The following is a 12587-nucleotide window of genomic DNA, read 5'->3' as shown; positions in this document are numbered from 1 at the left end:
AATACTAAATGCAAGAGCTGAAATTATTAGCGCTTGTTTGCAGTCTGCTGAAACAACAGCTGAAAGGAAAGTCCAAAAATTCTGTTGCTGTGCTTGTATATAATTAAAGTCTTGTCTTTGTTGAGAAATGCCAGTAATTTCTGTGGGGATACCTTCATAACAGAAGTCTTTTAAAAGGCATATTTATTTTGAAGTTGCCAACTCAAACCTTGCCCCTGGGGGTAGTAGGGTGGAGCCACCTGAGGGATGGGTGGCTGGGGCATAAATAACATCTGATTTGGGTTCCTTCCAGGTAAAGCCGAGGTAACTAAATTTTTTGGCAACTGGGGTGCCACTACTTGTTTCATCGTGTGTTGGCCCGTGCTGCCTTTTGAGTTTAACAGCAAGGGATTACCATCGATGTCAAAATGAGGATGACAATTCTTCACATAATGTTTCCCTTTCTGACATCGAGGGCAAACAGTAGATGGCTTAGCTTGTGGTACCAGTACAGGACAATCCTTTTTCCTGTGACCAGGCTTTCCACAGTTAAAACAAAGCTCTTTGGCTTTTGTACCAAATTGCACAGTCACAAGAGCTTTCAAAACCTTTTCGAGTTTATCTCCCAGCTTTTCTCCCAATAAATCTTGGGATTTTAGAATCTGTTCCCCAAGAGCATTAGCTTGTACCCTAGCAAGGTCCTCTGGGGGCTAAGTTTGCTGCAAGCTGAAAGCATTTGAGGAACAGTTGGGGGCCGGTCAGGCAAAGCTAAAATAACTTTCTTGCATTCCTCATTTGCATTAATAAAAGCAAGGCTTTTAAGACTATAAGGGTGAGCCTGTTCATCAGGGCATTGCCTTTTGACAGCTTGTGTTGGTCGCTCTAAAAAAAGCACCGTAGGCCTCAGTTTCGCCTTGCATTATTGTAGAGTGAGCATTGGCTTGACTACCTGCCGGTTCAACAGTGAGCAAGGTTTTTCTTGCAGCGTTTTTTATATCTCTGAGCACAGGCCTAGGCAGGAAAACTGCCTGATCCTCCAGCCTGTCATTTGGTGCATCACCAGCTAATTGAGCAATGGTTAATAGAGCATAAGGACCACCCACATAATCTTCTGTTACTCTATTGAGAAGCTTTCTCCACTCTAAGTCCCATAAGATGTACTGCGAATTAGATAAAATCATAGAAGCCACGTTGTGGCAATCTGCTGGAACCCGCTCGTAAGAATTAAAAATACTTTTCCCCACATTATTAAAATATGGAGAAGTCAGCCCGCTATCTTTTATTGCTTGTCTGAGTTCTTTGATATCATAATGTGTTTGTATTGAGGATTTTGATTGTTTTTACCATACCTCACCGGCCTGGCTAGAAGCTGACCATTTAAAGAGTCAAAATCATTATCCTGTCTGAAATTTCGTCTAATATCAGACCAGTCAGTCAAACATACTGAATTAGTTTTCAAATTGGTCCCTGGAGGGTCCCCAGTTCTTGCCAGAACTGAGGCAGTCTCTGGGTTGGACTGAAAAAATTCAGGATTCCGTGTTAAATTTGTGTGACCAGAGTTGGGCAAAGCCAAACCATCACCCGAGCAGTTTCCAGTGCCAGCCGTTTGTACAGCGGCAGCGGGCAGGCTCCTCGCTTCCTCTGAGCTGCGAACAGCGGCAGGCGCCTGTGCTGGGCGTGCTGGCTGTGCCTGGGCTCTCCGTGCAGCCTGAGGCTCTGGACCCCTTTACCGTAACAAGAACCGGCCGGCACCGCTCCAACACCAGAAAAAGTTGGGAAAGGTATCACCAACAACGACTTCTCCCCCCGCGTCTGAGGCGCTGTAACAGACGAATTAAAAGCGGGGAGGCAGGGACCCCGGGCTGGGATGGAAGAAACATTCCCAGAGAGGGGTTCGCAGGGGATGGAGGGGGCTGCAACTAGCTCTAAGTTCTCTACTTTTTCTTTTCTGAGGCTTATTTTCATGGCTTCTGAAAGTCTTCTTACCTTTATTGTTTCGCACACTTGGGTATGTTGAACCAATGGATGTCAACAAATCAGCAGCAATCATTCCAGCAGGACTGAACAAGGAGCGGAGCTTCAGAAGAAACACACAAGACTTAACCTTAACAGCATTGATTACAGGTGTAGAAAACAGACCCTTTTAAAGAATGAAATGACACAAGCAGAGTTAGTAACATGATGACAAAAAAAAGTGGGTCAGTTCCACTATTTTTAGATAAATAGTGGAACTGTTTATCTAAAAACTCCTTTTTTAGATAGAGGGAGTGGGAAAGAAAAGTTTTGTGGTTTGGTGGGTTTTTTAGCTGAAATTAAGACAAAGGCTCAAGACATTTAGTGAACTGAGAAAAAAAAACAACAATTGAAGTTTCGAGTACACTTTCCAGTGCTGTGCATGGGTTTTAGATGGATATTATCTTGGCCCACACACACACTCCTGATCAAAGAATTCTCTACAACATAGGTTACTTTTTATGCCATGCATCTATCACATTCTACAACTCTAGCTAGTTACAATAAACTTTACTCACATTTTATAGGGTATGTACAAATGCCATTATTTTGTAACACACCAGACACCAGAATATGACATCTTTCCAATAAGGAAAAAAGGAACTGTAATCTATTATAGAACATTGGAAACGTTAAAAAAAAGTATGCAATGTTTTTTATCTAATTCATAATTATGTCAATGAGATTCACAACTGTCTTGTTACCTGAGTTTTTGAAGCACCTAATTTTAACACTGACTCATGGAATTATTTAGATTGGAAAAGAACCTTAAGGTCATCAAGTCCAACCATTAATACAACACTGCCAAGTCCAACATTAAATCATGTCCCTGAGTGCCACATCTATGTGCCTTTTAAATAATTCTAGGGATGGTGACTCCAGTACTTCCTTGGGCAGCTGCTTATAAAGCTAGATAACCCTTTCAGTGAATAACTATTTTTGAATATCCAAGAATAAACCTCCACTGGAACACCTTGAGGCCACTTCCTCTTTTCTATCACGTGTTACTTGGGAGAAGAAACTGATCCCCACCTTGCTATAATCTCACTTCAGGTACATATAGAGAATGATAAGGTCCCTCAACTGCTTGTCATAAGACAGCTCCCTGCACTAGCTTCATTGATTTCCTTTGACAGTATCTTTCCAGAGACAAAGAACAAATTTTCATACAGTTATGGATTTCCTCTCCCTTAGCTGGGAATTCTGTGTCTTACAGTCTTAGCTCGTGTAGATACCCATTTTGTGTTAGCATAAGACACTGAGCAAAGATGTAAGAGATCTGTATTGTGATGAGAAAAGAATAAATCCCCAAATTTCCCTCTTAGCATCTATGGCATTGTCTTATCCCTGATCTCTTCCCCTTCTATGAAACATCAGATATGAACTGTGATGTGGCTGCCTACAATTGCTATTAACTGCACAGCTTACCTGGTAGTTTTAACTGGGAAGAATAAACAGGAGAATACAGGAAGTTGAAACTTGTTAGGCTTTCCCTAACAAGGGAAGTTTACATTAATTACATTATTATTACAATTACATTATTATTATTAATTACATTAATTATTACATATAAACAAGTTTATATTCTCCTTATATCATGTAGCACGTGATACTTGGTCTCTTCCTACAAGGGATATTTGTAATGGAGTGCATTCACAGTAGCGACTGTGCCAGAATCTTTCACAGGTTATCTCTTTGGCGTGTTAGAAAGACCTGCTTTTCTGAAAGCCCTGATTTTTAAAATTTAAGTTGCTTTCAGGTGTTTCAGGCTAGACAGTACAGAATTGATATGGACAGCTGCTTTTGAAAATCTTAGTGGAAGTTTTTGCCACCTTGATCTCAGTTATGTGAGACAGATGTTGAAAAGTCATTATTCTCTGCTTTCAGTGGGAATAAGCAACACAGTGCTTAGCACCAGTGCAGAAGATCAGAGTCCTACTGATTCTGTCTGTCCACACTATCCATCTCCTGGTCACAGTCATGCACAGATCATCCCAGTTGAGCACCCTTTCACCCATCTTACAGGATGGGTTTCCTACAAATCCAAACCAGCTGCAAACAAAGAACTGACCTTGGTTCTGCTCTTCAGATCTTAAGCAACATGACCTCTCCCGAAAGAAGTAATGTCCTCATCTCAAACATTTCCCAGCACTTTGACACTAATGTCCATTTAGTCTTTGCAGAGTCTTTACTATTCCTGCAGAGCTTTCTGATGAGGGAAGTGCAAATGAATTATCTGGGTACTGAGACCCTGCTCCTCTAATAAACCCCTTCACAGCCACAGGACTTGTCAAGGACAAGAGGCCTTCTTCACAGTGTCATTGGAGATTTTGAGCAGAAAGGCATAAAACAAATTGGAGCAGGCAGATATATGGGCTGAGGCTTCTCCTCCTATCTCATCTCTCTGCAAAGCATTTTTCTCTCTGCTGGAAAGCCTTGAGGCAGGGCTCACTCAGTAACAAGAAAAATTTAATCTTATTCATGTAATATGTGAGGTCTGTGAGAAATAACCAAAAGGAGCATAAACTTTCTTGTTTCTTCTGCACCTTCTACTGCAACATGCTGAAACACCATTAGAACATTTACAGAAAAATCACATCAAGAGATGCACTGATGCTGTTGTAAGACTAATTAACTCAATGTAGATGCTTCTAGCTGTGTTAGTACTAGTATAAACCAGTGTCTGTCCATATGTTCACACTTCCATACACTCATGCTCAAATATGATTCAGGCTCTTCAGCATTTTGTTTCAGTGAAACTAACCATAGATGCTGGTAATCTTATCACAACCTGAAAGCATTTACAGGAGACAATTCACATTTATTTGACATTTCCAGAATGTACATGGGTTTTTAAGCAATGTGCATAAAGGAAATTTAGTGATGCAGAGAACAATGAAAATAATTTAAATTGGACATGAATTGAACCTAAGGTGCCTTCCAGTTGCTATTACTACATACGGTCAGTATTGCAAGAAAAAGTGCCTAGTAATTTCAGAAGTGGGTGTGCTGCAATATTCTCAATACACTGAGTCTTTGAGGAGCTATGATTCATTGAACCGCAGCTGTCTGAGGACTTTCTGAACGTCAGCATAGGATAAGATCCTTTCTAGATCTCTTGGGAAACAGTCAAATCAGCACTTTAAATTCCCACAGGCAAGTCTTAAAGGGTTTAAAACTTAACGCTACTGGCAGGTGCCCTGGCTGGAGGGCTGCAACTCAGAGCCTGCAACTGCCTTATTCTTCCATACACCCCTGTAGGCTGTGCTTGTCCTAACTGTGCATCTCCTACAGCAGCCCCATAGCCGTAGTTCCCTGATGGCACTCACTTTGAAACCTCTTAATATGATGGCAATTGCCACTGACGCTGTGAGACTATCCAGCAGTTTTAACTAGATGGCTCAGATGTGTATATATGGAGCATATATATATGCAGATAACAGACAAGAAGAAACTGTCTCACCTCAAGGAGGTGCTTCCTCTTTAGGAAGAATTTCTTCACAGAAAGGGTGATTAGACATTGGAATGGGCTGCCAATGCAACGGACTCACCGTCCCTGGAGGTGTTTAAGGAAAGACTGGATGTGGCACTCAGTGCCGTAGTCTGGTTGATAAGCTAGTGTTGGGTCCTAAGCTGCCCCTGTGGCCAGCGGGGCAGCTGCGGGGCGCGGCGAGGGGCTGCGCCTCCTCCGCGCTCATTTCCTGCGAGGGCGGGGCTTGCTGCCGGCGGATGCGAGCGGTCCGGCGCCGCCGCCGCGGTCCTGGCGCAGGGCAAGGTGAATGCGAGGAGGCCGCCGGAGCCTGGGCCCAGGCTGGGCCGGGCGCGCCGCAGACGTGCGGGGAGGCGGCGGGAGCTCCGCGGGGGCGGGAGCTCCGCGGGGGCGGGAGCTCCGCGGGGGCGGGAGCTCCGCGGGGGCGGGAGCTCCGCGGGGGCGGGAGCTCCGCGGGGCGGGAGCTCCGCGGGGGCGGGAGCTCCGCGGGGGCGGGAGCTCCGCGGGGGCGGGAGCTCCGCGGGGGCGGGAGCTCCGCGGGGGCGGGAGCTCCGCGGGGGCGGGAGCTCCGCGGGGGCGGGAGCTCCGCGGGGGCGGGAGCTCCGCGGGGGCGGGAGCTCCGCGGGGGCGGGAGCTCCGCGGGGGCGGGAGCTCCGCGGGGGCGGGAGCTCCGCGGGGGCGGGAGCTCCGCGGGGGCGGGAGCTCCGCGGGGGCGGGAGCTCCGCGGGGGCGGGAGCTCCGCGGGGGCGGGAGCTCCGCGGGGGCGGGAGCTCCGCGGGGGCGGGAGCTCCGCGGGGGCGGGAGCTCCGCGGGGGCGGGGCCCGTCCCCGTGAAATGCGGGCGTCCAGAACCCCGGAGATGCGGGCGCGGTCTCCCGGGGAAAGCGGGGATCAAGAGCCCGCAGGGCAGCGTCGAGAAGAACAGGGAGAGCGGCCGGCTGCAGTAGTGGCTTTTGCCGGCGTATGGGGGGTGCGGAAGGGAGGGGAGTACCAGGGCAGACCCTCCACTTGGGCATGGCCTGAAATGTCAGAGCGGTTTAGGCTGGGTATTAGAAAAAGGCACTTCAGCCAGAGGGTGGCTGGAACGGGCTCCCTAGAGAAGTGGTCACAGCACCAGCCTGACAGGGTTGAGGAAGCATCTGGACAATGCTGTCGGCCACATGGGTGTTTGGGGTGTCCTCTGCAGCAATAAGTGTTAGACTCGATGATCTTTGTGGGTCCCTTCCAATTCAGCATTGGAATCATCATATCCTGTGATTCCTGGTGTACCAGTATTCTGGAGAAACACAGGGGATGATCCTTCACCAGGAAGGGGCCTGGTGAATATATCAGCCGCATTCGTGTGGGAATGGTAGGGAGCATGTTTTGCCCTAACACATGTGCAGGGCAATGGACGCTTTTCCACGCTCACTGAAGTGTCTGAGGTGTCTTAAGGACTTGGTTTGGTGCTTGGTCATCTGCACTGGGCTCTAGGAAGAGGCCCCAGGTGTGTTTGCACACAGGCGGTGTAGAACCGAAGGGTGGAAAAGGGTGGTGGGAACACACATACTGGTACAGGGTGTGGCAAGAGTTCAGGGCAGAGTATCCTGCATGCCACATAGCAAAGCAAGTGTGAAGATGAAATTGCCCTCAATACATGGGCATATACAGAGTGTAGAGACTGGGAATATGCCAGGGTCTTTGATTTTTTAACCCAGTGTTTCAGAGGTGTGAATGTAGAATACAGAATGTACAGGTGGTGTCATTTTTCTGTGAAATGGTAATAGAGGGGTGTCTCATGCTCTGGGGGCTGCTAACAGAAATATTAGCTGCTTGACTGCTGTTAAGTCTGGCCCAGAATTTCCCAGTTGTAAAAAGTCCTTGCATCTGTAATAATCTAAAAGTTTAGGATGGGATATAGAAGAGCAGTAGATGAAAATTAACTATTTCAAGTAGTCATTAATGGAAGACTGTTCTATTTCTTCTCCTTTCTGCTAAAGATAGTCCCTGCAAAGTGGAAGAGGTAGACCTTGGAACAGGAGGATTCCCCAACTAGAGAGTTCCATGTAGCTCAATCTCAGCATATTATCAAACATCTAGAAACTAGAAGGCAAGTGTTGGTGATTAGTTATTTCAAGTAATTTTGGTTAACAGTTCTGAAAAGAGATGATTTGCCCGCAGAAGCTGATAATAAATTAAAAAACACAGTCATAACAAAATTTTGTAGCTAGGTCATCACAGTTCTGCTTGAAGGAATTTGCTGTTAGTGGCTGAAAGGACTTGGCCATTACTTGTTGACAGTGAATACTGTCTGAAAATACAGAATTATTTTTGCATTTAGGCACAGAAAAGGTCAGAGTCAGGATAGAATAATGTCTGTTATTAAACTAACAACAATACATTATGTGTTTCTTTAGGAAACATCCAAGTTATCCTAGAAAACAATAAACCACTTTAATTAGTGGCAAATTTCCACATGCAGTTGATACTTACATTGCATTGTAACCTAGGTTATGCTAGGGTAAATATTTTGGCTCTTCAGAGAAGCAGGTGTTTAAAATTGACAGCGATAGAAAACCTGTCTGCACCAAGGCCAGTGCATGGCTCACTTGGCAGCTTTTTGAAACTAGTGTGTTAGAGTTTCAAGGCAGTATTGGGAATAATTCTGCTTTGAAATGTAATTTGAACAGAAGTTGAAATGGACAAATGCCAGGAATTGCTTTTGATTCTGGTCAATTCAGACAGATTTGAAGTGTCTCCACATCTACCTCTAAAATTATTTCAAGAGACCATTATTACAGCCAAATACCAATTGTAATTAAATGTGATCTTCTTGGCTGGAAAGATGTGTGGGCTAGTGATTCAGTTCTGTTGGATCTGTAGTTATGGTGAAAAATGAGCTTTTATTTTTTCTCTTACAGACCTACCGTTTTAGATGGTATGTTCTGTGTCTTGGTGGAAGGTTTTTAGAATTTTAGACAATGCTTGAAGAAAAAAGGAGGACAGAAAACTGTTATGCTTCTTAAAAGCCTGCTTTTCATAAATGAAAAGAATCTGCTTTGTCAGAGGGGTCATGATGCTCTTAGCTCAGACAGGTAACTTGGAGTTAACAGACTTCAGATAAGTTTGCTTTGTTACTTCCTTATTTTGCAGTTTTTTACTTTGGCTTCTTGTTTTATATAATATAGAATATGTATGCAGCAGTGGCCAGCTTGAGTTTTGTGAGAGGCTTGCTATTAGTTACACTAATATTGTTCATGCGGTTTCGAAGACAAGCTTATAGGTGTGTTAGAAGTGGCATTCATATTGTGCTAATCAATGGTGAATCACATTGATCACCATTTTATTTGAATTAATGTCTGGTTTTACATAAATAATGACAGGATGTCCTGCTCAGAACCACCTCCAAAGAGAGGTTGTTTTAGAAATGAGGAAAAGCAGTGGGTCTGTTAGATCTGAGTCTGGCTAATGTCACTGCCAGTCATAGTTTTGTAGAGCCATAACAGATTGCAAGTGGACTAGAGACACCACTTTACATTTGACAGCTTGGGATAGATTCTTGATTACCCTAATTTTACTATTACACCAAAGCATTGTTTTGTCTTGTTTGATGAAACCTATACTAATGTCTTTAAAATAGGGAAATCTTGAAAAGTTGCTGATTTTTGTAAGTTTCATGAGAGTGTAAAGTCACTGTGGCCTTTCTTTTAGAACTTTACTGAAAAAATTTGAATGCAATCTAAAAGGAGCATAGAATTGCTCTTGTTAATATTATCATGTACTGTCTAATTGTAATATAATGTCAGTAGAGAGATTGATACTGCTTTGAGGCAAGGATAAGCAAGCCTTGTGCATTAATCCAGAAAAAGTTCTGTCTGCACAGTGGAGCAAAAATCTGACATAACATTAGATTTATACCAAAAGGATGGTACTTATTTAAACTCTTGGTAACACCTGAGTAATTTCTGTTGGGGAGGACAGGAAATTTGGGTTATTTTGGGGTTTTTAATGCTGTATCCTTTTTTAATAGTTTTATTTAATCTAATACTGTATTATTGATTTTTTTAAATGTACTTTGGCCTACAAAAGGGTATGTAAAGCTTTGGAAGTAAATGTTTGACTTGTTTTACCTCACCAAAATTTGTTTTCATGGAGATACATAAACTGTCTCAATCAAAAACTTTCTCTTTTTGTTTACAGAGTCTGTCAGTGGATGCATCTCAGCAATTTGTTCCATTCTGTAATTGGGAATGAGATTTTCTACTTTCATTTACTAAAGCAGAATCATTTTTCTACTTGTACAGAAGTTTCCATCAGAGCAGGGAGAAGTCTTTTTACTGTTTAATTACAGTTGAACTTCACAGTACTTAAATATTGCTTATACAGAATTTTTATATCCTATTTGTAGAAATAGAATATTAAAATTGAGCTTTAACTAGAAAAAATATATATATTTTTGTGTTCTAAATTTTGGAAACAGAACTTATTTGTTCTGTTACATACTATGTGTCCATTATCAGTGGAGTAGGTATTGTGTATCCACAGTTTGGGCTGCACTTGTGTATACTGTTTATGAAGTGCACACCATTTGCCATAAGTAAATTGCTGTACTGTTATTAATTACACACTTTTTTTTCTCTCTCTATTATGTCAGGAGGTGTACTTCAAGAATCTTTCAAAACAGAAACAAAAGGAAGTCATGGAGAAGAATGGAAACAACCACAAACTTCGTGTTTGTGTTGCTACTTGCAACCGTGCTGATTATTCAAAATTAGCTCCCATTATGTTTGGTATTAAGGCAGAACCACAGTTTTTTGAGCTTGATGTCGTAGTGCTTGGTTCCCACCTGATTGATGATTACGGGTAAGGTGAATTTTTTATCTACCAATATGTTTCTGAGGTGTTAGCAATGATAATGTCAACATCACGTTAAAAGATGTCTTGGCATCATGAGTGTACACAATGAAGTTTGACTTTTTTTTCCAGAATTTTATTTTGCAGCTCCTTATGAGAATGCATATTTCTGGGATTCTTTTGTGCCAGTCTTGGAATTCTAGAAAGTTTTGTGCAAATGTTGTAATTGAGACCCTAAAGAGGATCACGGACTTTTTGAAGTGAGAAACAACATTTTTCCCTGAAACCTGGTGATTGTCAAATGGAAATGTGCTACAGTTTTTTAATTTTCATGGAGAAAAGAGCCTTCTCAGTCATTTTAAATTGCAGCTCTTGGGCTTTACATTTATTGGAGAAAGTACTTACATATTGCATATCCCAGGAGAACACCGTTGTGCTTACTTCCAGTGTTGTGGAGACAGGAAGTTGTGGTTGTATGTTTCTGACAGAATGAATAACAAAATGATAGATATATGGTTTTCTGTGGTATATGGGTAGGTGGGAGAGAACAGAATCTCTATTCATAACTCTCCATAAGTAAGTATTCAGATTGCCTGCCCAGGAGGATGAGAAGTCTTGGTCCAAATCCCTTCCCTTGGAATTACTTCCCTCATCCCAGGTGGATATTCTCCTGGTTGCTGGGGAAAGGTTAAAGGAGAAGTATGGATTTAAAGGAGAAGTATCGATAGCCTTTCTGGGACTGTGGTTGATTTTCCTCAGGCTGCATTTACTAGATTGGAGCCAGGAAGTGAAATAGATATGAAAACTCATATTTGGAAGACAAAAATCAGACTTTAGCTTAGGTCTGCAGTGTATCAGCATTGTTGAAATTTTAGAAATGTATAAGCATTATCTTCCAGTAGAGATACTTTTTGGACTTTCCAGTGAGAAATTTTGCCATTTTATATACTAGGACAGGAGGAAGTTATATTATCTCAAAGTACTAAGACAGGATTCCACTGGTGACTGTTCTCTTTCTGCACATTATAGCGCTCTGTTCATTGTTTTGTATTGGGTGTTGTTTCCATCCAGTAACATAGCAAGGTGAATTCAACATCACAAAACTAACCTGATTCAAAACAAAACCAGATCTTTAATTTCTTGACAGGTTAGTATGTTGAATTGCACCCTGTCTGATTGGAGAAATAAAGTAACCACATTTCATTTGCTAAAAAGGAGAAACATGGCCCTGATTTCTCTATATCACATAACCTTTTACTGTCTGCAAGACTGGTGCAAAGTAATACAAAATACTACTTTTCCAGTTCCAAGGTGGTTTTAACACTTGTCTCTGTATTGTGAATTATTTGTAATGCACAGAGCAAACAGTAGAGATTTTGATCTGGCAAATATTTTTGCTGCTAATTACTTTGAGGTAAGTATTCTAAAACCCAGGTACTCCTTGGGTTTTTTTCAGGGTCTAGCCCTGCACCCCTTAATCTGCATCCTGGAAAATTATTTGGTCCTCAGAACATATATGTTCTAGTGATGTGAATGGGGTAATAAAAAGTAAAAGAAGTCAGATGACAGATGATCCTGTAAAGTGTCTTATTGAAATGCATGGAGGAGTGAAAAAATAACAAAACCACCAGAAATGCAGAGTCTTGTTTGTCCCTAGATTTGCACCTTTCAAAAGGCAAAGAATACAGAAACAATGAGAAGAAAGTTTACTGAGATAAATGTACATAATCAAGAAAATGGTAAGTCTGTGCAGAATATTTGTAGATGGAGTTGGAAACATAGTGAAGTTTGTGCTATATAAATGCAAGCCCCTTTATTCCATAAAATAAAAAGGATTTGCATTTAAAAAAAATGCAGAATGTGATATAATATATGCTACCTGCAAGATGTTTTCTTTAAACATACAACTTTGCATCACATCTGTTGTATTTATACATTTGTCCACAGAAAAGTCAATAAACGTACCCTTTCTGACAGGAAATCATGCCATGTCTACTCTCTGAAAGGCTCTTCAGACTCATGAACAAGGAGTTTGATTTCTGAGGATTTCCAGAATATGTTCAGCACAGTTCCTCCTTAAAGGTGTCTAGAGAAACTGGGTATTTGGAATATAGGAAGGATCTTCACATGGATGAGAATATTCTGTTAAAATCTTAAAAGCTACCTTCCTCAGTGAAGAAGATGTGAAAAGCAGGTCTTTGTACACAAACCCCAGTACAGCTGTTGTAATTCATGTTTATTTTGTGAAGCAATATTGCTGTAAAATCAAGTTG

At 42.2% G+C, this 12587-nt stretch overlaps 1 protein-coding gene across 7 annotated transcripts in view; it reads left to right on the top strand.

The window, feature by feature from the left end:
- Positions 1–12587, top strand: part of GNE (glucosamine (UDP-N-acetyl)-2-epimerase/N-acetylmannosamine kinase) — a 39416-nt gene that overhangs the window by 10029 nt on the left and 16800 nt on the right. Inside the window, exons 1-3 of one of the 7 annotated variants that reach the window (XM_088053966.1) lie at positions 5751–5767; positions 7461–7570; positions 10115–10323. In XM_088053966.1, coding sequence (XP_087910092.1) covers positions 10160–10323 — 164 coding nt within the window. In that variant the 5' untranslated portion in view covers positions 5751–5767; positions 7461–7570; positions 10115–10159. Of the gene's footprint in view, positions 1–5706; positions 5768–6355; positions 6968–7460; positions 7571–9639; positions 9701–10114; positions 10324–12587 lie in introns of those variants that run through there. The other 6 variants (XM_014260971.2, XM_014260970.2, XM_088053967.1 and 3 more) reach the window with 6 other exon arrangements.

The sequence above is a fragment of the Pseudopodoces humilis genome, chromosome 4 (genome assembly GCF_049639895.1).
Source record: "Pseudopodoces humilis isolate 2021_Gansu_Grassland_sample_001 chromosome 4, ASM4963989v1, whole genome shotgun sequence".
NCBI lineage: Eukaryota > Metazoa > Chordata > Aves > Passeriformes > Paridae > Pseudopodoces > Pseudopodoces humilis.
This window is presented reverse-complemented; position numbering and strand designations above follow the sequence as displayed.